Source organism: Medicago sativa, chromosome 6, assembly GCF_051527215.1.
Source record: "Medicago sativa cultivar Bolivia chromosome 6, Bolivia_mono, whole genome shotgun sequence".
Lineage (NCBI taxonomy): Eukaryota > Viridiplantae > Streptophyta > Magnoliopsida > Fabales > Fabaceae > Medicago > Medicago sativa.
The window spans coordinates 78,783,090-78,805,700 of record NC_140754.1 but is presented as its reverse complement, the minus strand read 5'-3'; the positions used below and the strand labels follow the sequence as shown (position 1 = coordinate 78,805,700).

The 22,611-nt window shown below is 34.3% G+C and overlaps 2 protein-coding genes and 1 long non-coding RNA gene across 4 annotated transcripts; 1 reads left to right on the top strand and 2 right to left on the bottom strand.

The window, feature by feature from the left end:
- The first annotated feature begins 5,536 nt into the window (after positions 1-5,536).
- On the top strand, positions 5,537-6,283 carry LOC146917095 (albumin-2-like). The gene is made up of 2 exons (XM_085721821.1): positions 5,537-5,542; positions 5,753-6,283. The coding sequence occupies exons 1-2, from the start codon at positions 5,537-5,539 to the stop codon at positions 6,281-6,283; spliced, it is 537 nt and encodes a 178-aa protein (XP_085577947.1).
- Positions 6,284-6,381: 98 nt separating this feature from the next.
- On the bottom strand, positions 6,382-10,175 carry LOC146917094 (uncharacterized). The gene is made up of 3 exons (XR_015015464.1): positions 9,447-10,175; positions 8,284-9,323; positions 6,382-7,289 (listed from the first exon to the last, which is right to left on the bottom strand). It is a non-coding gene; the product is annotated as an uncharacterized LOC146917094 (long non-coding RNA).
- Positions 10,176-14,952: 4,777 nt separating this feature from the next.
- Positions 14,953-20,705, bottom strand: LOC146917093 (disease resistance protein RUN1-like). 2 transcript variants are annotated; one of them, XM_085718895.1, is made up of 6 exons: positions 20,153-20,705; positions 18,712-19,816; positions 18,348-18,605; positions 16,829-18,234; positions 15,451-16,677; positions 14,953-15,292 (listed from the first exon to the last, which is right to left on the bottom strand). In XM_085718895.1, exons 1-5 carry the CDS (start codon positions 20,650-20,652, stop codon positions 16,671-16,673), a joined length of 3,276 nt encoding a protein of 1,091 aa, XP_085575021.1. In that variant the 5' UTR covers positions 20,653-20,705; the 3' UTR covers positions 14,953-15,292; positions 15,451-16,670. The 2 variants fall into 2 exon arrangements, with proteins under 2 accessions (XP_085575021.1, XP_085575020.1); XM_085718894.1 differs by having other exon boundaries at positions 15,451-16,573.
- Positions 20,706-22,611: the final 1,906 nt, after the last annotated feature.

Sequence of the window (22,611 nt, the reverse complement as noted above, 5' to 3'; positions counted from 1 at the left end):
GCAAAACATTGTACTGTAATCTGCATCCGCCAAAGTTACGTGATTTCCGCAAAACATTGTACTGTAACCGGTGAGTTTTCAAATGCTTTCGTGAAAAATATTTTCGCTACATATAACAACACTCTATTTTAGAACTGTGTAACTGAGTGTAGACTTAAAATTTCCAAAAATAAAAATATGTGTAATGATGATTTTTTTTTACAAAAGATATTTTATGATATTATTAAATGTCATACTATAACACTACCAAAAAAAAATGTCTTACTATAAAACAACAAAGTCAAATTATTATCAAAAGAAAAAAAAATCAAATAATAAATTTCATTAAACCGGTTCAAATTTTTTTTTACTTCCTTGAACCGATGTTTGATTGCTTCGGTTTTCATGGCATAATAGTTATAAAAAAATCTTAGTCTCTAAAAAAAAATCTAGTATGTACAGGGTGAACATATGAGCTAGCGGAAATTATACCATGCACCCTACACTTAATCCTTTACCCCAACAAATCATTGAAAATGTCAAATTTACCCTTTTCTCATTTAACTTCACCCCACATAACATTTTCCGGAAAAACAAGTTTCCATATTCATTCTTCATCACCAACTCCAAGAGTTTATCTCATACCATCATTCCTCTTCTTCATAGTGTACCCTTTGTTTCCCCTCAACCCAACAACAATATTTTGCTAATAGATTTATAGCGTATACCTTATGTGAAAATCAATCTACTAACTTTCAAATCATTATTGCACTCACTAAATTAACATAACAAATGACTCCAAAAACAAATTAACAGAACAGGCCAATTCCAGGTTTCCGGCACAGTAAGAATTGTGTTTTGCTGGGTTTAATCTATTGCAATTCGTAACTCTTTCGTTGTTCCGTGACTAAAAGACAATTATCGTCACAATCGCAAAGAAAATTGTGGTTGCCGTAAGCAAACTTCGTTGCTGCAAATTCCATTCATAACAGTTGATTGTGTCTCACTTGGTCTAATTGATTGTGTCCAACAATTATGAATGATACCGTTTACATTACTCTTAGAAGGATCTGTTTTTGAGGATGTCAATGATGTGGCTGTCATTGTTGAATACTCTGCATCATGTTTCTCTCTTCAAATTCCAATTCCATCATTTTACTTGTTCCCTTCAATCTCAAAGTCAAATTGTCCGATTTACAAACTAATTTACCGGAAAACTTTTATTTGAGTATTCAATTTAGGAAATCTTTTGCAAGCTGAATTTTGCGTTGGGTGAAATCAGATGACAAAAGGGTAAAATTGGCATTTTTAATGATCTGTAGGGGTAAAGGATTAAATGCTGGGGTGCGAGGTATAATGTCCTGAGCTAGCGGGTTCAAATTGTGTTATATGTTGTCCAACCCATAACCCGAACTTGTTCCGATTTGTATGAGTTGGTTTGGATTTGAACCTAAGCAAGAAAGATGCCCAATCCAAACAACTCGAATTGATTTGAATTTCGGATTGGTTCAGATTTTTCTGAACCATTAAACACTCTTGGCCCTCTATCAAAAACTGAAAAAACACAACCCAACTAACATAACCCTCTTAACCCACAATTACACCAAGAAAAGCTAGTTAAACCTAATTTTTAATAATCTATTTAAAGCTATTAACTACCCACTAATTACTTAAAACACCCTCTTATATTAGATCTAGCCTTTGTTTGTTTTCGCGCGGTAAATTCTAACTAAACGCACGTCTGCCATGAAGCTACATCTCTTAGCTTTAGAATTTTCACGTTAGATTTTCCTTGGAACGCAAGAAAGATCTGATTACTGCTAAACTAAACGCACTACTAGAGTGCATGGGCGGTATCAAGGCCCGGCGAGCCCGGATGCCCAATTTTTTTTGCAATTTCTTATGTAAATTCCTCTGAATTTCTTATATAAACCCCTATAAATTTGAAAATTTCTTTATAATTTTTTATTATTTGCTTGCAATTTCTTACGTAAAGTACTATAAATGTGTTGCAAATTTTTTTTGTCCAGACTTTATAATAATTCTGGCTCCGCCACTGCTAGAGTGTACATATATATATATATGCACATGCACGCACATTCTACTTCCGCGTAATGTTATTTGAAATCCTGTTGATGCAATATTGCATATTTGTATTACATGAATGTAATTGCATGTATCAGTTTGACTAGAATTTTTCTTTCAATATACACAGTTCTGGAACCCTCTTTCAAAGGGAGTGGCAACATTGGTATCCTAAAAGAATAAACATGACTTCAAAATAAATATCATTCAGATTTTCACTACTTAAAATGTATTGGAAAATCGAGTACATTTCAGTATTAATAAAGATAAAGGTTGTTACAGGTTGGTTAAGAGTTAGTTAGACTATTGTTCCTCATTATCTTATTCATTTTCATATAGACTCATATATATAAATAAGGTCCATTGAGTTATCCATAATAAATGAGATATTTCAGTTACAAGATATCAAAACTAGGTTCCTGTAAGATATTTCAGTTACAAGATATAAACTGCAGGGCCATGATCTTTGACTTTGATGTTATTAGACCCAGTTTCTTGACAACATATAACATATATATTGTCACAAGGATCTTGTTCATATATTAATTGAATTGAGAATCATTATTGATACAATGTATAAGTTTTCTTGCGTTCAGGGATTGACAAATTCCCTTTATACATCCCAATATTTGTTGTTAACGATTACTTTCTGAAACCTGTCCTCAGAAATATCTCTCAATGGACAACTACATAATAATTTTTTTTTTTACTTTGAATCAAATCATGTCTAGTCTCTAATCAGACATTTTTTTTGAAAGATAGTATCTAATCAGACATGTAAATCATCTATAATTTGGTATAGATATATATTAAAGGAAAATGTTATATATCATGATTGTACCCAAAACAAAGTTATATATCACGACTAAATTGCACACGAACGTCTCGCGAGCATATATGTCATGTTGTGATTATATAATCACTTAGACACACATATATCATGATTGTACCGAGAAAAAAAAGTTATATATCACGACTAAATTGCACCGAACGTCTCACAAGCACATATGTCATGTTGTGATTATATCATCACTTAGACACACGTGCATCCGCCAAAGGTCCATGATTTCCGCAAAACATTGTATTGTAATGGGTGAGTTTTCAAATGCTTTGGTGAAGGAAAAAAAAACATTCACTTCACATAACAACACTCTATTTCAGAACTGCGTAACTGAGTATATACTTAAAATTTTCAAAAATAAAAATATGTAATGATGATATTTTTTTTTACAATATATATTTTCAAAATATTTGTAAAAGATATTTCAAAAATAATCAATTAATTTCTTTGAACCGATGCTTGATTGCTTCGGTTTTCATGGCATAATATGTATGTGTGTGTGTGTGTGTGTGTATATATATAAATCTTTGCATGTATGGGTTGGACATATAGGCTAGGGGGTTCAAATTGTGTCATATGTCGCCCAACCCTAACAACCCAAACTTGTTCGGATTTGTATGGGTTGGTTTGGATTTGAAACCAAGCATGAAAACTGTCCAATCCAAACAACTCGAATTGATTTGAATTTCGGATTGCTTGAGATTTTTCTTAACCAGTGTTGGTGGTCCCCTACCAAAAACTAAAAAAACCGAACCCAACTAACATAACCCCTTAACCCACAATTACACCAATAAAAGCTAGTTAAACCTAATTACTAATAATCTATTTAAACCTAATTAACTACCCACTAATTACTTAAAACTCCCTCTTATATTAGATCTAACAATCTTAGCATGTGTTTGTTTTGGCAGTAGATTTTAACTAAATGCACATCTTCTATGAAGCTACATCTCTTAGCTTCCAAATTGTCACGTTGGATTTGCCTTGGAACGCAAGAAAGATCCAATTACTGCTAAACCGTTGTGTACCACTGGAGTGTACATATATATTCACGTGCGCACAAATTCTGGTTTCGGGTAATGATATTCCAAATCTGGCTTATGCAATGTTGCATATTTGTATTACTTGATTAATGTAATTGCATGTATTAGTTTGACTAGAATTTTTCTTTCAGTTTACACATCTTTGGAACCCTCTTTTAAAGGGAATGGCAACACTGCTACCCTAAAAGAATAAACATGACTTCAAAATAAACTTCATCTAGTCTTTACTACATAAAATGTATTGGAACAAAATGAAACAAAGTAGCAATTCGCCAAATTCATCAAATTCAGGAATCCAGAAAATGTTAGGAGTCTTGCCCGAAAGAATGAAGAATGTGGTTAAGAATCTCGCCCGAAAACATAACAGAAAAAAGGTTGTTACTGGTTGGTTAAGAGTTAGTTAGACTATTGTTTCCTTATTATCTTATTCATTTTCATATAGATCCATATGTATAAATAAGGTCCATTGAGTTATCAAAAAGTGAGATATTTCAGTTACAAGATATTAGAACTAGACTCCTCTAAGAATTGTTTTCAGCAATAAAACACAATAATCCATAGATATACATGATTAACCTTCATTTGTTTATCAGCACAAACATATAGAAACTAGGAAAATTTACAAGTAAAAAACAAACATGATGATAAATAAACAAAAGCATAACAAAAATAAAATAGAAAAAAGACCTTGTTCTTCTTCTCTAATGAGTTTTTATCTAAAGGAAGGAAATTCATCCCTAACGAGTCACTCACACAAACTATGAATAAACAATCAAATTGGTCCCTAAAATATAAAAATCTACTAAATGGTCCCAAAATCATTCCTCCATCCAACTATTTAGATTCTTGTTTTCGCAGCAAAGAAGCACTACTAAACATGCATTTTTTCTAACTCTAAATTTAAGCTTCTTGATTCCACGGCAAAAAGCAACAGAAACGTACGTCTGGGAACACTAATTGGTCTGTTTCGATGTTCATTAGTAGTTCCTAAACTATGAAAATACGTCAATGAATCATAAAAAAAAAAAAACAACAATTTAGTCCCTCAACTTTCAAAACATTATTGTTAAATAGCTTTATCCAGTCTACCAATCCTAATCTCATCTTTTATCTATCTTTCTCATTTTGAACGTTCATGGAGTTGGCATCAATCTCATTAATTAAGCAAATGGGCAAACAAATGAAGTATCATCTATTCTAACACTTCAGAAATGTTCAAAAGAAGTTTAAGAAATATATTTTTGCCATTCTAAATATACTTCATCTGCACATAAACACATCCACTAAAACAGAAAGTTGTACCAAACTACTATATAATCATATATCATTTTCTATTATTTTTATCTTCTTTTAGCTTTTATTTTTAAAATTTGTTTCCTCTATGTTTCCTTTGTCAATCAAACAAAGTACAAACAAAGGTTCATTTTTATATGAGACTAAAATTTGCTTTTATTCTTCTCATAAACTAAATTGGATTTAACAATTTTTCTTGGGAACAAAAATTGGTCTTTCTATAAATCTGTTTTTTCTCAATAGACGAAATGACAAACATCGACTAAAGATCACACACAACTATGAAATCCTGAAAATGCAGGTAAAGGTGTCCAGTCTGGTAATATCAGCATTTTCAATTGCATTAGGCCTTACAGACAGTCTTTACTAAAAAATTGAATAAAACCAAGCATGATCGTAAATAATGTTACAACAATGAACATAGTTTTTTTAAAAAATAATTTATTTTTTAATGTGCAAATCACTCTCATATTTTTAATTATAATTCCTAACAAATATTACGTGTTTCAAGTTTTGGCCAAGACTTGCTAAAACAGTATTTGAAACTGGAATTGATTGTGCCTTTGACATCGAAGACAATCATGCATTCATCTTCCGTGGAAATCAATGTGCCAAAATAGATTATTCTCCACATGATTCAACAAAGACCAAGTTACTTTTAGGTCCTATTCCGATCACCGGCATGTTTCCTAGTCTCAAGGGAAAGACGTTTGAAAGCGGAATAGAATGTGCCGTTAGGTACATCAATAAACCTGCTTTCTTATTCAAAGGAGGTAGATATGCATATATAAACTATCACTCCAAGAGTCTCATAACTGATGGCTACAATCCCTATCGTTTTGCATGTTTCAATGGTACTGTCTTTGAGATGAATGGAATTGATGCAGCTTTTGCTTCTCACATTCAGAATGAATATTACTTTTTCAAAGGAGGAGACTTTGCGCGTATCAGGTATGGACCAAAAAACTATGATGATGGATTTATGGTTAATGGTAGAATAGAGAAATCAGTTCACAATGGCCTGCTCTTGATGGCTTATTAAAATTTTGAAGCTAACCCTACATCACTTCTAGAGAAAGTGGAATTAGTGATCAAGATTAAAAATGAAAATACAATGAAATTCTAATTTAGTTTTTCAACTTTATCTATAAAGAAAAAGATAAGTTCACTTTTCAAATATAAAAGATATTTACATATTTCAATAAAGATTCATACCAAATATAAAATATATTTATATTTTAATACATCCCCGTAGTTGAAACTAGAGGTTGCCAGATGTTGATACAATGTCGAAAGTCATTAAAGAGTTGTCGTGGAAGGCCCTTAGTGAAGATGTCAGCTATTTCGTATTGAAAAGGAACATGCAACACACTAACTTGGTCACGAGTAACTTTCTCACGCACAAAATGATTATCCATCTCAATGTGCTCATAGTGTTGATGTTGAACGGAATTACTTGAGAGTTGAGAGATACACTACACTTACATAATTACAATAGACTAATGTTTCCTTCGAGACAGGACAATATGTAGTTACAAAAGAAAATTCTTAAGCCAACACGACTCAGACACTACTCGCGACTCGACGATATTTGACTTCAACGCTGGATTGAGACAATGTCGGTTGTTGTTTAGCAGACCAAGAGATAAGGTTGTACCCAAGATACACAAAATAACTAGAATGGATGAAGGATATAAATGTAGACCGAAACCAAGAGTACCTAGAATATATCGAATCATGCGCTTCAAGGCAGACATATGTTGTGTTTTCAAACTGAACATGTGGACAAGCAGCAACTTGCATTGCAAGATCATCAACCAACTCCTTGAATTTCTCACTTATGCCAGCAAAGTCGGTTTCACAGTTCACCTCAATTAGAACATTGATGCGTGAATCGTGAATGTATGTACCAATTCTTCCTTCAGCTGCTAGTTTTCCGGATTTCTTATCAGTGGATGAGAGACCCTTTTTTCTGAGGTATGCTTGCGCCTTTTCAAGATCACCTTCTGTTTCAGCAAGAGCTTTCTGATAGTCCATCATTCCTGCACCTATTTCTTCTCTTAGTTGCTTAACCAAAAAGAGGCCGAGACCACTACCGTTGATTTCCGGCAACACAACATTACAGTTTAATATTTGCATCAAACACATCCATTATTTTTCACAATTTTTCTTGTGTACAACTAACACCCGCACATGTGGTTACGTTTAGTTATTGCATTTTCTAAATTTATTATCAATGTCGACATGTCAGCGTTAGTGTCGCGTCAAATGTCCGTGTTTGTGTCGATGCTTTCATAGACTAACGCTGACATGTCATACTTAATCACTGATTAGGTTAAGTTTTGTCTATACCAAGAACAATTCAGATAATATTTAACATATATATAAGTATGGAGGGAAGGTTCGGGTGAAAATATTCAAGAAAACTTAGCACCCTGATAAAGCTTGTAGTTCTGGTGCCTTTAGTATAATTCAAAAGTGACTCAGTTCTTCACATTATTTGTAAAAAGAGTGTAATATAAATTTGAAGTGCATGAAAAAGAATAAGAAAATGAGAAATGCAACCCATTGCTCAAACGGGTTAGCACATAAATTTAATGCAACCCCTAAGAAAGGTCAACTTTGGCATAACTATGGAAATGTAATAATGGGAAAAACTACGACAGGGGTCTTTAACTTAAGGATAATACTATGTCTTAATTTTGATGGATTAGATATTGTAACAGTCACTATGATGTAATTTAGATGTAACCTTGATGAACTGAAGATTTAATGTACCTTTAAAAATGATCAACTAGACTTTTGGTAACATGCATGAAAAATGAAGTTTGATCCTACATTTTAAACAAAACAACCAACTTGACATGAAGAAATGACTAAATTGACACGAAAAGAAGATCAAGAACCTGTTTGAAACTTTAAATTAAGATAAAGGACCCCTGCTGTAGTTTTTCCTTTTAGAATGTAGCTTTCCAGAAACAAATTACCAAATTTCGTAATTAAATAACTCACTAACAAATAGGAATTCATAGAACGACTTACTTTGGTTCCGTCTCCTTGGCTTCTGCAGCAGCAGCAGCAGGCTCCTCTTTCACTGGAGTAGTTACCGGTTTTTTTGCAGTTTGTGCGGCGACTTCAGCAGCAAAATCCTGGTTTTCTTTTCCAAACCCTCTCCGAGATTGAACCTCACAAACCTTTTAACTTTCGTATTTTCTCCAATAGTTGCAATTGTCTGCTTAATCATATCTTTTACTGTCACTTTATTAATCCTGCTCAAGCAACTGTAAATCCTCGAGTCTTTCCTTATCTGTCCTTCAACAATCCTTGATCTATTTTGCTTCGGTTTTGATGCAAGATCTTCCTTTTGCATTTCTATCTCCGTTTCTTTCTTCACAAATTCCTCAGGAGTGTCTTTGGTAACAACATTCTCTACTTGGGGACATGCCGCCACTTGCATGGCTATATCATCGAAACGCTCTTTGAAAATTTCACCTTGGAAGACGAAATCTGTCTCGCAGTTTACTTCTACTAAAACACCGATCCTGCTGTCATGAATGTAAGAACCTAGCTGTTTTCTTGTCTGCACTTGCCAAGCCTTTTTTCCTAAGAAGCTCTTGTACAGTCCATCATTCCAGCTCCTGTTTCGTCCCGAAGTTGCTTCACAAGTGCTGGTGATATAGTTGCTGCAATCCAAACAGGAGCGGAACAGACGTTTAACAATTAGAAATCTTATGTAGGAATTCAAAGATTGGTGAACAGGTTGGAAAACTAAGACCTCGTTTGGATAAGCAACTTAATTAAAGCTTATAAGATAAACGCTTATCATATAAGTGCTTATGCATAAGCTATTTTTCTAAGCTTTTCTGAACAACTTATTAAAATAAGCTAAAAACAACTTTTATGGACATGTCATGAGTTGTTTCCATAAACTCTTCCAAACAGTCTCACAAGTGCTTATATCAGTATACTAAAAAAAAAAACATTAGCCATGAGGGGATCTAAGCAAGCTAATGCAACAAAAATCTTCTTAGCTTGCAACACCATGTTTCATAGCTTCACTTGAAGCAACAAAAGTCTTCTAGCTGCAAATATTTAGTAAGAATGTGAGAACACAAACAAAATAAAAGTAAATTTGAGGTATAAATGATAGAACCAAATCCAACAATCACTAAAAACCTGAGATATAAAGATGGAGCAGAATTTACCTTCACTAAAGATGAAGCAAGGAACAAAAACCTATTGATTTAAGTGTTGCTATTTTCTGAATAGAGGAAGGATCTGATATTTCTCTATTCCATGAAAGTAAAACCAATCCTACCTGAACCTTAGCACAAAAAAAAGCTAAAATCATAATAACCATACAACAGAACATACAAGATACTCAAATAGTGATCAAATCAAACACCCTGTTGAGCTTAACAGAACAACAAGGATCATGTTAAACTCTTGTTCAACAAGAACAACACTCACTCATAAGATTTTCTACAAATTAACTGGAAAACGCACTCATTACCAACCACAAAGGGGCCATCCTTAGCATTAACCCCCTACACTGTCTTTTCCACATAGTTGGTGATTGGCATGTTTTACCAAATTTTTACCACTTAAGTTGAAAATGAAAGTTATATCGGACAACAATCAAACCTGCAATGTTGTATGCTATAGAGGGTTGGGTGGTTAAGAGCCAAGACGAGAATCAAACTCACTTGGTGTTGTTTGATTAAACTGGTAAGATTCATTGGATAAATGATTTTCTATAATATTATGATTTTGAACTGCAGCTGAAGTATTCGTTTATGTTTCTCGTTCGAAAGCTTCAAGAAGCTAGTAGGGGCACTAAAAATAGTCCCACATCGGCTGAAAGAAGTAGTAGATAATGGTTATATACTTCAAACTCGCTTTGAAGGATAGGTAGATCATTAAGATGTGTGAATGAATGATAAATTCGGGATAAACTTTGAAATTCAAAATTCAAAAATCTCTCATCTCTCATTCACATCAATCTTCTTGTTTACCTTTTTTTTGAAATTCAAATCTCATCTCTCATTCACATCAATCTTCTTGTTTACCTTTTTTATGCAAATAATTCCTATTGGTTGTTGGAACTTCATTTTCTCGGGGTTTTATCTTCTGATTATTAAGTTGCAAGATGCTTTAGCCTATGTTGAAGGTACTGATACAATCTCATTCACATCAATCTTCTTGTTTACCTTTTTTTTGAAATTCAAATCTCATCTCTCATTCACATCAATCTTCTTGTTTACCTTTTTTATGCAAATAATTCCTATTGGTTGTTGGAACTTCATTTTCTCGGGGTTTTATCTTCTGATTATTAAGTTGCAAGATGCTTTAGCCTATGTTGAAGGTACTGATACAATGAAAGTGGCATAAAAATAAATAAATAAAATAAACAGAAATTGTTAGCAATCTTACACTCCATAACTAATAGCTGCAAATCCAGTATGTGAATATGACATGGATCCCTTGATAAGTTTAGCACTCTATGGTTTGTGTCTAATACTCTTCATGGCCACATTTTTAGAACCCCAGTTTTGTAGCCCTGCATCTTAATCGACGTACCAACTCAATCTTATTTGCTAAGAAAATGAAAGAATGTAAAGTTAGCATAAAACTAAGAAACCTGATATGAGCACTGCCAAGCAACATTGAATTGCTCAAAAGAAACAACATTTCTCTAGGAATTCCAATCATCACTTGAATTGTGCTCCCAATGAAGGCATTAAGGAGATTACTTTGTCTTAAAGAGATCAGCAAACATGGAAGTCTTCAACCTGCAAGAAAAATAAAATTATTGATTTTGGAAGAAGAAATCAACACCATGAATTGTTGGAGGAAAACAATAATAATGCTCAAACTGTTTTGAATATTATTGTACATATGTTGAGTGACAAAGATTCAGGCCAATGTTTTGATTTTGATCTTAATTTCATTATTGCTTTAAATTTATATATTTTACAAGAAGTCATCGTTATGTTAAAGTTGGCCGCTACTAGCTGATAAACATTATTCCTTTGTTATTCAACCAAAACTGCGGCTGGACATGGATCTTATTCAATCTAATATCATGGACTTGAGATAGGGAAGTATTTTCAAGTTTCAACATCATCTTTGTCTTTCAACAGTACGATATCTTCACATTGTAACAAGTATATAAGCACTTTTATTCCATGTCATAAGATACAAGTTGATGATCTTATTTCGTTTCCATTATTCACATGTTATTATTCTTCTATATGTAAAGTGTTTGAATGTATTCTATGTATCGAATTGGATTGTACGTGTTTGAAATTTTGTAGTTTTACAAAACTGCCGTCATTACATTGCATTCACTAATGAATTTATTAAATTCCAAATGAATCTGATCATGTTGCATTCATTCATGTTTGAACATAATCTTGTGATGAAAGATAGCTTATGCTAAAATCTAAATCTTTATTTTATAAGTTGCTGATCGTTTTTGTAACAAATTCATATGATTTAGTCATCTTGGTATTTTTGCCAGGTCCAATTGTTGATACAGTTATAATGAATCCTCCATTTGGAACTCGGAAAAAGGGTGCATATTTGAAGTTTCTTTCTGTTGCTATGAAGGTAAGCAATAACAACGATGCTGCTTATTATAAAGATATACATATGATATGACTGATGAAAACTCTGATATACCTTCATTCATATTTTCTTCATCAGGTTGCTTCTCGAGCTGTTTATTCGTTGTATAAGACTTCAAGAAGAGATGTAAGTTAGTTGCAACTCAAATTATATTTTTTCAATCAATTAGTAATTTAGTTCTACAAGCTTCATCAGATTGTTTTTGACAACCAACAACTTGTTTTGTTTTCCACCCCGATGTCCTTTTTCTTGTCAATTTTTTTGTTTTGTTTTTGAATAAGCTAAAATGGAATTTAATTACCAATCAACTTTACTTTCTCCACACAAGGAGTGCTAGAGAGAAGCAAAGAGAAAAGAAAATTTACATCATATAACGGTTAAAAACACCAAAAGCAATGCAAAAAAAACAAAAAATTACAAGCATAATCGAGGATTGAGCCACCGTATGTGGTAATTAAAAGCAAAGTTGATGTCTTTTGCCTTTAGCCACTTATAAGAATGTGCCTTAATTTTGTCAAATAGGTGGTGAATATTGTCATCTTTATTCTTGAAGATTCTAGCATTTATTTCTTTCTAAATAATCCAAACAGTGGAAAACCAGATCAAATGAAGAAGATCATGTTTTTATACAATACGATATGGAGCTACCATGACGAAGCATAACAAATCATAAACAGCGATCCAAACCTTTTGTTTTCAATTAATGGATAAACATACATTTTCATGTATAAGGGTCCATATGTCACAGCTTTTACCGTGACAAAAAAAGAATATTACTCATTTCCTTGAGCGAACACAAGGTTACTTTTCATGTTCCCGTTTTCTGTGTAGTAACCATGGTGGAATTCTGGACCTGTTCTCATATTGTTGAAATCTGATATTTTTTGTATACTTTGGCATCTTATGTTTGATGTACCAAAATTATACAAATTTCATAACAATAAAGAGATTTAGTACAGACAGAGATTGTGTAATATTCCAATAGATAATTAGATTGAAAGTTGAAGAAATTTTTTTGTTATCTACAAATAGCAGATTCAAATTGCACAAATGGCAGCTATACTTTGCCTCACCAAGTATTTCACAGTAACACTGTCATCCTTAATGAAAGGCTGCTCTATAAGAGCAAGATCTCCTAACCTCTTTGAGATTCTCCCCTCAACAATTTTCTCTGTTATGTTCTCGGGTTTCAAAGCAAGGTCTTCTCTCTGCAACGCAAGTTTTCTTTCCTTCGTCACAATGGTTTCAAGAATAACTTCAACAGATACAAACTGAACCTGTGGACAAGCAAACACTTGCATTGCAAGATCATCAACACACTCCTTGAATTTCTCACTTCTGCCGACAAAGTCGGTTTCACAGTTCCCTTCAATTAGAACACCGATGCTTGAATCGTGATTGTATGTACCAATTCTTCCTTCAGCTGCTAGTCTTCCGGATTTCTTATCAGCGGATAAGAGACCCTTTTTTCTGAGGTATGCTTGCACCTTTACAAGATCACCCTCTGTTTCAGAAAGAGCTTTCTTACAGTCCATTATCCCTGCACCGGTTTCTTCTCGCAGTTGCTTAACCAATGAGGCCGAGACCATTACCGTTGATTTCCTGCAACAGAACATTGAACAATTTAATATTTGCATCAATGACATCCATTTTTTTCTCAATTTTTCTTGTGTATAAGAACAACTAACACCTACACATGTGGTTATGTTCAGTTGTTGCATTTTTTTAAATTATTACCAATGTCGACATGTCAGCGTTAGTGTCGTGTCAAATGTCCGTTTTTGTGTTGGTGCTTTCATAGACTAACTCTTACATGTCATACACATTCACAGCTTAGGTTAAGTTTCGTCTATTCCTAGAATAATTCAGATAATATATAACATATATATAAGTATAGAGGGAAGGTTCGGGTGAAAATATACAAGAAAACTTAGCACCCTGATAAAGCATGGCATAATTATGGAAATGTTATAATGGGCAAAACTACAACGAGGTTTTTAACTTAATTTAAATTTCAAACAGATCATTTTATCTTTTCTTGATGTCAAATTAGTCTTTAAAAATATTTACAATGTTGAACCAACTTTATTCTTAGCCGACTTCTGTTACAGTTTTTAGTACACAATCAATTAATGATCAGGACAAGGTCACAGTTTTAGATAAAAACAAAAAACTATCGTGTTAATTTTGACGGATTAGATATTGTAACAGTCACCATGATGTAACTTAGATGCAACCTTGATGAACTGAAGATGTAATGTACCTTTTAAAATGGTCAGCAAGACTTTTGGTAACATACATGAAAAATGAAGTTTGATCCTACATTTTAAACAAAACAACCAAATTGACATGAAGAAATGACTAATTTGACACAAACAAGATCAAGGACCTGCTTGAAACTTTGAATTAAGTTGAAGGACCCTTGCAGTCTCCTCATATAAGTGTGTATGTGTAATCTATTTTTATAACAAAAGATAAAATGAACTCATACTGTTTTCATATAAGCTATAAGCTATTTTCATAAGCTTTTTTAGACAGCTTATGGAAATAAGCTGAAAACGGCTTTTATGGACATGTCATGAGTTGTTTCCATAAATTCTTCCAAACAGTCTCACAAGTTCTTATATCAGTATATATGTTCAAATAAGTCAATCCAAAAGGGGCCAAACAGTATGAATATATGTATAAATTCAAGTCTGCTATCACATTTACTTCGGTTTGATGTAGAAAATTAAGAGTTGAAATATGAAGCAAATAAGATGAAATCGCAACCTTTTCTCAGGCCTTCATCTGAAGCAGTAATGCTAGTTTGTTCATCAGAATTGGTAAAGGCCTTCACCTTTAACTGTGTTTTATTATGGCGCTTCTTCAGTTGTAGGACTATCAGGAGAGGGAACTTTGATCGTTTTCTTCTGTTACATCTGTCGATAGATGATTCAAAGTTAAATAAGCTAACTATAATGATGTCATTCCATTGCTTTGGTTTGCATAAAGTTGATTGATTGGGATCATATATGCAATGAAAGGAGTACAATATCATGCATTATGTGGTATTTACATAAAGATCAAATAGACAGGATATTCATAAAACTTGCTATCAATTTCAATTCATTAACCAAAATTCAATCTAGTGTTGTTACATAGTGGCGCTATAGTGCTATAGCATAGTGGAATGTGAACATAACGCTATTGTTCATATAGCAGCTATAGTGGGGCTGTAATGCTATTGCATAGCGGAATTTGAACAAACTGCTATTTTCTGCGATATGGGATTGACAACACTGATTGTCAGGCAAGACGGATTTGAAAAGGAAACTAGCATAACCTTTATTCAAGCTTCCCTCAGGAGACAAATCATCACTTTGTCCAGTCAAACTAGCATCAATCTCATTGTTCTCAGGAACAGCTCCAACATCGTCATCTACTTGAAATGGAAAGGAAATATTATTTGGTAAGTTATTGCAAAAAAATATGATTGATTTTAGTTGTAATTTCAGAAAACGACATATAATTAGTATTTCCATATGTAAAATACGAATGCGGTAAATTAGCATAGAAAGTGAGATAGAAAACAAGAACCTTCTCCTTCTTGAGGATTCTGTGATAACAGGGCCAGGTTCAACTGTCTCTGTTACAGGTGCAAATTCTTCCTTTCCATTATCAGTTTATGATTGTTGTTTATCTTCGCAAACGATTTGATCAATTCCACTTTCTGTTACACTTTCATCAGCCACTTCAACCAGTGAGTCAGTTTCGACATTGCTTGTTGCGATATCTATCTGAATAGCTCCTCATATAAGTGTGTATGTATAATCCCCTTCAACAGCTAAACTTTCAGAAGCCGCTTCGGTTTCCTTCTCAGTGGCACCATTTATAACACTTCCTTGGTCGCTTTCATCATCCGCAACAGTTGTTGAGGAACCGACCAATGAACTAGCTCCTTCCTTCTTCGTAATCAACGTCGCTTGTCCTCTTGTGATACGCAAATCTCGTACGCTAACTTCTTGACCAATCTCCAACAAAGATTTTCCCATTATATTCCCGAATCCATCGCCATCTTCCTCAGCTTACGGTAGAAATCCTTCCTCCCCTTCGGACCACTCCTCATCACATTCTTCACCGTACCCTGCAACTCCTAACCTACAACAAATTTTGTGATTTCCTATCTTTCCTTGGACCAGATTTCGAAGAATCCCTCCTCTCAGGGCCGGATTTCTCTGTATTGTTTGGTGCATCATTACGATTACCAGCATCAGCTTTTTCACGCATGGATAGAGATATACGCTTAGTTTCAGCATTCACTTCAATCACCTTCACCGTAACTTCTTGTCCAACAGCCACCACACTTGCAACGTCCTTTACATAGCTATCACTCAACATTGAAATATGAACAAGTCCGTCCGTGAAAGCTCCAAAATCAACAAACGCACCAAACCGTTGGATAGATTTTACTTTCCCAGTAAAAGCTGCCCCGGGAACCAAATCCTCATTCTTTACAGGAGGCATCTCGCTTTTCCTCGCAGGTTTTGAACGTCTGGCTTTCGTAAAACCAGCGTTGGGATCGGACTTAAGAGATGAATCTTCACTTGTTCGAACTTCAGCTAAAGGAAATTCATTAGAAACTTCATCTGCAACAGGTGAATTTGGTACCTCCACGGATACTTCTGTTTCTTTGGCTGATATGGAGGTTCGAGATTTTTTTCTGTGGATGACATGAATGCGGATTTCAGTGATAAACTGTTCCTTAAAATGTTGTTGTATATGAAACACAGACACAAACAGCGGAAACAGCATGGAAATTACAACCTAACACAAATTTAAAACCCCCACCCCACAAATAATAAAATTCAGTCTAAAATGCAAATCAGAAAAACAAAGTTTCACTTCTGCCAACAAAATAATGGAAAAAAATGAATAATATATAGTTAACAAGATTCTTTTGAATTATCTTCAGTACCTCTGCTTGCGGTTGACAACAGAGATTGTTTTTGCAGTTGACTTGTTATCACTTGTTGACTTTCTTCTCTGTGAAGTAGTTATGACTTGTTCTGGTTGCAGTTGCGGTTGTGTCTCATCTTCAATTGCCAAAATCTTGCATTTCCGAGCCAAGGATTTTTCGTGATTCATCATTGCTAAGTTGAACTCTTGTAGGTCTTGTTTACCTACCCAACGATACCCGCAACTCTCCACCTTCATGCCTGAATATTCTGTAATTTTAAAATGGATATTTCCAAATTCATGATAGCACTCTCGGGGGAAGTAGATTATCCATAGGTGACTTGATTTGGCCGTAACAATACTTTCATCGAGAATTGCTGGATTATAGATACGAATGTTATTGCCATTCATTATCATAAATGTACACCGTGATAAGCATTTTATTAAAATGGAAAATACTGCACAACATACAAAGCCAATGATATTATTGTTATTGTCATGCATAATTGGAGATTCGTCTATTTGTATTGAACCACCGATGCTCTGATTGTTGATCCAACTTGGTATTTCACTTCCTGGACTAACAATTTGAATCTTATCAAAGTAGGATTGTTGGTTTGCCTTAATGAATTGCATCATCCATGAAAATGTCATGCTACTGCAACATTCCCTCTCACCCAATTTTGGACAGTTGAAAATGACCAATCCTGTAACCCACTCATATTTTTTCAGCTTCATTGCATAATGATCCCGCCACCAATATTTGTTCTCATCTTGTTCCCGCCCAATGGTGGTAGCAAAAGGAAGTTGAGGCAAAGATTCCAACAACATGCAATGCTCCAAGTTTAAATATACAAGTTTGGTAAGCTTCCTCAGGCTAGGTAATGTCACAAAATCGTTTCCCCCTAAATTTAATCTTTCTAGCCAATGTAAACATTCAATTGCATCAGGCACTTGACTTAGATGGCAAAAGCTAATGTCAACATTACGCAAAGAAAATAATCTATGCAAGGATGGCAACACATATGTGTTTGTCTTGGGAGTGGGAAGTGATGAATGGTGGGGCAACATGGTCCATTTGACAACAGAGGACGTTGATCGGGAATGTGATGCACTTTCAGTTATATCATGCCTCTTTTGATTCAAATGTATTGGATTGTTAAACACTTTGGAACAGCCATTCATATTAAGATTTTCAAGAGAGCTAAGACCAAATATGTTGTTGGGTATGTTTACTAGATTATAGCAATCTTCCAAATTCAAGTAAACAAGCTTTCTTAGAAGTCCAATAGATGGATCCAACTCCACTAGTTTTTTACATCCTTTCAGATTTAGCTTCTCAAGATTTGGGAACTCTCCAAAATCTATTATCTTTTCTAGCTTTGTGGAGTTGCTTAGATCCAATGTCCTCAAATTGGGAAGATACTGTGACATGATAAACCAACAAAAATAGAGCCATTAGTTTGACTATAAGAGAATTGTTTTGAATTTGTTTATATTTCTAAGATAAACATTAATAATAAGAGAATTTATAATACCTTCTTGTTTTTCCATAGTTGTTTAATCTTGCTCTCCGTCAACTTCAATTCTACAAGTTCATTGGGGTGAAAACTTGAGGGCAAATACTTGAAAGGATATGCCTCCCACCGAAAATATCTTAATTCGTTTGAAAAACTTGATGGGCTTCCTGAGATATTCCCACGGGCTATCATGAGCAATCTAAGATTACTCAGTTTTGACAAGTGTTCAACGTCCGCCTCAACATTATACAAACATATGGCTTCAACATGCTTTTCCTAAAGCATTGCAAAAAATAAAAAAAAAATAAAAAGATTACTTTCAATATTTATAGTTTTCAATAAAATGGAAATATATTTATTTATTTCTAAACAGAAACTTCACCATTTTCTCATTCATAACATTGTAGAGTTGTTTTTTGGACCACACCCTGCTCCACTTTCTTTGCTCTTGCACAATTTTTCTTCCTAGCTCTTTCAACAAAGAATGTATTCTAATTCCTGCAGCACTACCAATTCCTCCATTTTCTATGCTTATAAGTGATTTCTCAATGAGAACACTTAATCCAATATCAGCATGAAATCCACAACAATTTAAAATGTTTTTAACAATTTTCTCGGACTTACCGTTGAAAAAACAAGCAATGTGAAGAAATATTTCTTTTTCCGTATGATTTAGACCATCAAAACTTAACTGCAGCACATCCATGACATCATTATCTGGACTTTCTCTCAATCTAGCCAATGCACTCTTCCATTCAACCAAACTACGACCAAACAAAAATGAGCCCAATACTGTAATTGCTAATGGTAGACCTCTAGCATAATGCAGTATCTCATCTACCAAATTTTCAGAATTACTCATAATAATTTTCTCAACTTTGAAAGCTTTTCGACAAAATAACTTGTGAGATTCTGTCCGAGTCAAAAGTGGAACTTTGTAAACTTCATCCACCCCATACTCTTTCAATATATGCTCATCTCTAGAAATGATAATAATTCTACTACCTGCACCTAACCATACACGATGCACAGCTAGTTTTACCAATTGTTGAACTTGATCCACATTATCAAGAATCAGAAGGGCCTTTTTACAACGTAGCCTACGACTTATCAAATCTACTGCACTGTGATGATTGCATATTTGATGGTGTTCTATGCCGAGAGTTTGAAATAGGATTTGCTTTTGTGCATCGAGTGGACCATCATGTAATCTATAAATTTTGCTTACATCATCAATGAAACAGGATGCATCAAATCGATGAGAGATTTGGCCATATAAATCCATAGCAAGGGTTGTCTTCCCTATTCCTCCCATCCCCCAAATTCCTATAGCACGAACACCATCAACCGAGTCCAAAAGTAAATGATTTTGTAATGCTTCTATACGAGAATTTATCCCAACCAAATCTTTTGAAATGAATGAAGATTTGCACTTCAATATATTCAAGATCTTTTGAACAATCTTTTCAAGCTCTACAGATTGCGGCCTGAAAGTTTAAAAAGTTTATCAATGGCACTAAATCATCGCATACGAAAATAAAAATAAAAACACTAAACAAAATAACACATGTTTTTCTACTTTTAATAAACTATAGTTTGAACTCCAGGTGTTTGTTCTAGAGATTAAAAAAATAACATGCCTTCGAATATGAGGTTTTGGGTTTCAGTCTCGGTGTTTTTGGAGGGAGGTAAATGTATATTATTTCTTAATTACTCTTTGAATTTTTGCTTTGAACTCGGGCACTATCCCCTCACCCCCTATATTTTCTACCAAAAAAATGAGACAACTATAATTTGAAAAGTATTCACCATAATTTACTTACTTATCGCGTAGATCCCAACCAGAGATATTCCCCACTTGCTTTAGAGCTTCCCTCCATCTTGACACCATTGGAGAGTCTTGTTGGAATCTTTTTTCATGTTTGGCAAAGGCTTCACAGTAAATCGCAGTTTGCTTTCGCACCTCAGAAGGATCAACATCAAGGAAAACAGGAAAAACATGTTTTTCTGATTCCTTAACGCATTCACAAATCTTTTCTAATTCTTGCAAGCACCATGTTGAGGAAGCATAGTTCCTTGAAAAGACCGCAACGTAAATCTGAGATCCTTCGATTGCTCGAAGAAGCTCATGTCCTATAGATTCACCTTTTTGAAGATTAGTGTCATCTCGAAATACCATAATGCCTTTTTTTTCAAGGGCATCAAAAAGAAAATCAGTGAAATTGTTGCGAGTGTCTTCACCTCTAAAGGTGACAAACACATCATAATAATTTCTTCTTGAAGAAGTCACAAGAGCTGAAGATGAGTTGCTGCTACTAGCCATCTGAATATACAAGTGTTTAGAGGATTGGATATGGCAACGTGAATCTATCACTTAAAAAAAAGGGTATATTAATATTATGAACAAGGAACTTAAAGCGTTGATTTCGTGGCACTTTCTTTACAATAATTGATTGGTTTACTGGTGAATCACGCGTTGAAATTTTTAAGGATTTGTAACTATAAATGATCAAAACAGAACTACATTATTTGAAAAGTAATTTACTAGTGTTACTATATGTGGCATAGCTTCTTTTCAATAATGGAGCTTGGTTGCTTCTTGACAGCTTCCATATGGGCCACATATATGATGCTTTAGTCACTTTCAGAGGGGATGTGATGCTTATTTGTCTGACGGTATAACAAATTTAGGATGCAGTGTTGATGCCCCGCTTCAATGCGGTAAAATCTTAAAACTCAAATAGTATTTATTATATTTATCTTTTTTAAGAGTATTAACAAGACTTTAACCTATGAATTTCGAGTGTCAGATCTGTTGTTTTTAACTTTTAGAGTTGTGACAATATACAATTCAGCTAAATATATCTTAAGTTATATGTTAAGGATTCCACAAAGAACAAATATTCGACATGTGTCACAATGGATTGACTCAGTTTAGATTTCCAATATTTTTTAAAAAAAAAGCTAAAATAGAATTAAAAATCAAAACAATTAGTCTCGTAAGCACAAGGAGTGCCTAAAGAGAACTAAGGAAAAAAGTATGAGTTACATCAATAGTCCAAAAAAAACTAGTGCTAAAGCCACATAAGCTTCGTTTAGAAACACAAAATTAAAAGAGACGAAACAAAAAGAAGCTAAGTAACAGCCCCCAAACACAAATGAGGGTGAAGCCAACATGTATGGTAATGAAAAGCAAAATTAGGATGATTTGCCTTCAACCACCAGAAGGATTGTAACTTAATTGTGTCTAAAAGTTGATTAATAGTAGCCCCTTTTTGTTGGAAGACTCTAGAGTTCCTTTCACACAAAATTATCCAAATACAATAGAGCCAAATCAAGTAGAAGGAAGAGGAAAAGGTTTTTGAAAAGCCACCCAGCGATCGAAATTGAATAATGTGTTCATGAAATGTCGCTGGCTTGACTGAAGCCAATCTGAGCCAAGTATAAATAGCATACCAAATTTGACCATAAAACATGCAATGCAAAAAGAGATGATCAATATTCTCCTCCAACCCACAGCCGCCTGAACATAGAGATGTGTTCGGTTGAAGAATCCTTCTCCTGATTAAGTTGTCGCAAGTTGGAAGTCGGTTACGCAGTAAGCGCCATGTGAAAATGTTGATGTTTAGAGGAACTTCCTTGTGCAAAATGGTTGAAAAAAGGTTATTGTTGAAAGTTTGATCCCTTGATGTTAAGTAGTTGTAGGCACTAGCAACATTGTATCTTAAAGAGACATGAAGTTGCCAAGTCCACCTGTCATTCACATTAGCCTGCAAAACAATTGGAAATAAAAGAGCACAACATTCACTCCATAATTCTTCCTCCCAAGCCAACAACCTACGACTCCAATTCCACGCCTCGCCGCCCTCCCCCATCCTAGAGAAAACATGTCCGGCACAGTCGCCAATTTGTTAACTGAAAGATAAAAAAGATGACTATATCGATTCTTCAAAATACCTCCCTCTAATCAAGGATCCCGCCAAAATAAAGTTCCTACACCATCCCCCACCTCTCGTCGTAAGTGATCAGTAGCCCAACCTCTAACCCCCTCTCCAACGCCTACTTGGATGCAAAACAAATTATTCCACCACATCGACGCTAATCTACCCCAGTACCTATAGTTCCTCCTTACCTCGCAGCTAAGACTTTATACAACAAGCAACCTTTTTCCTCTTTTAACCTCCAACACCATTTGCCAAGTAATGACAGATTAAATTCTCTAATCCTCCTGACCCCCAAACCCCTATCCTCCTTTTTGAGACATATAGTGTTCCAATTTATC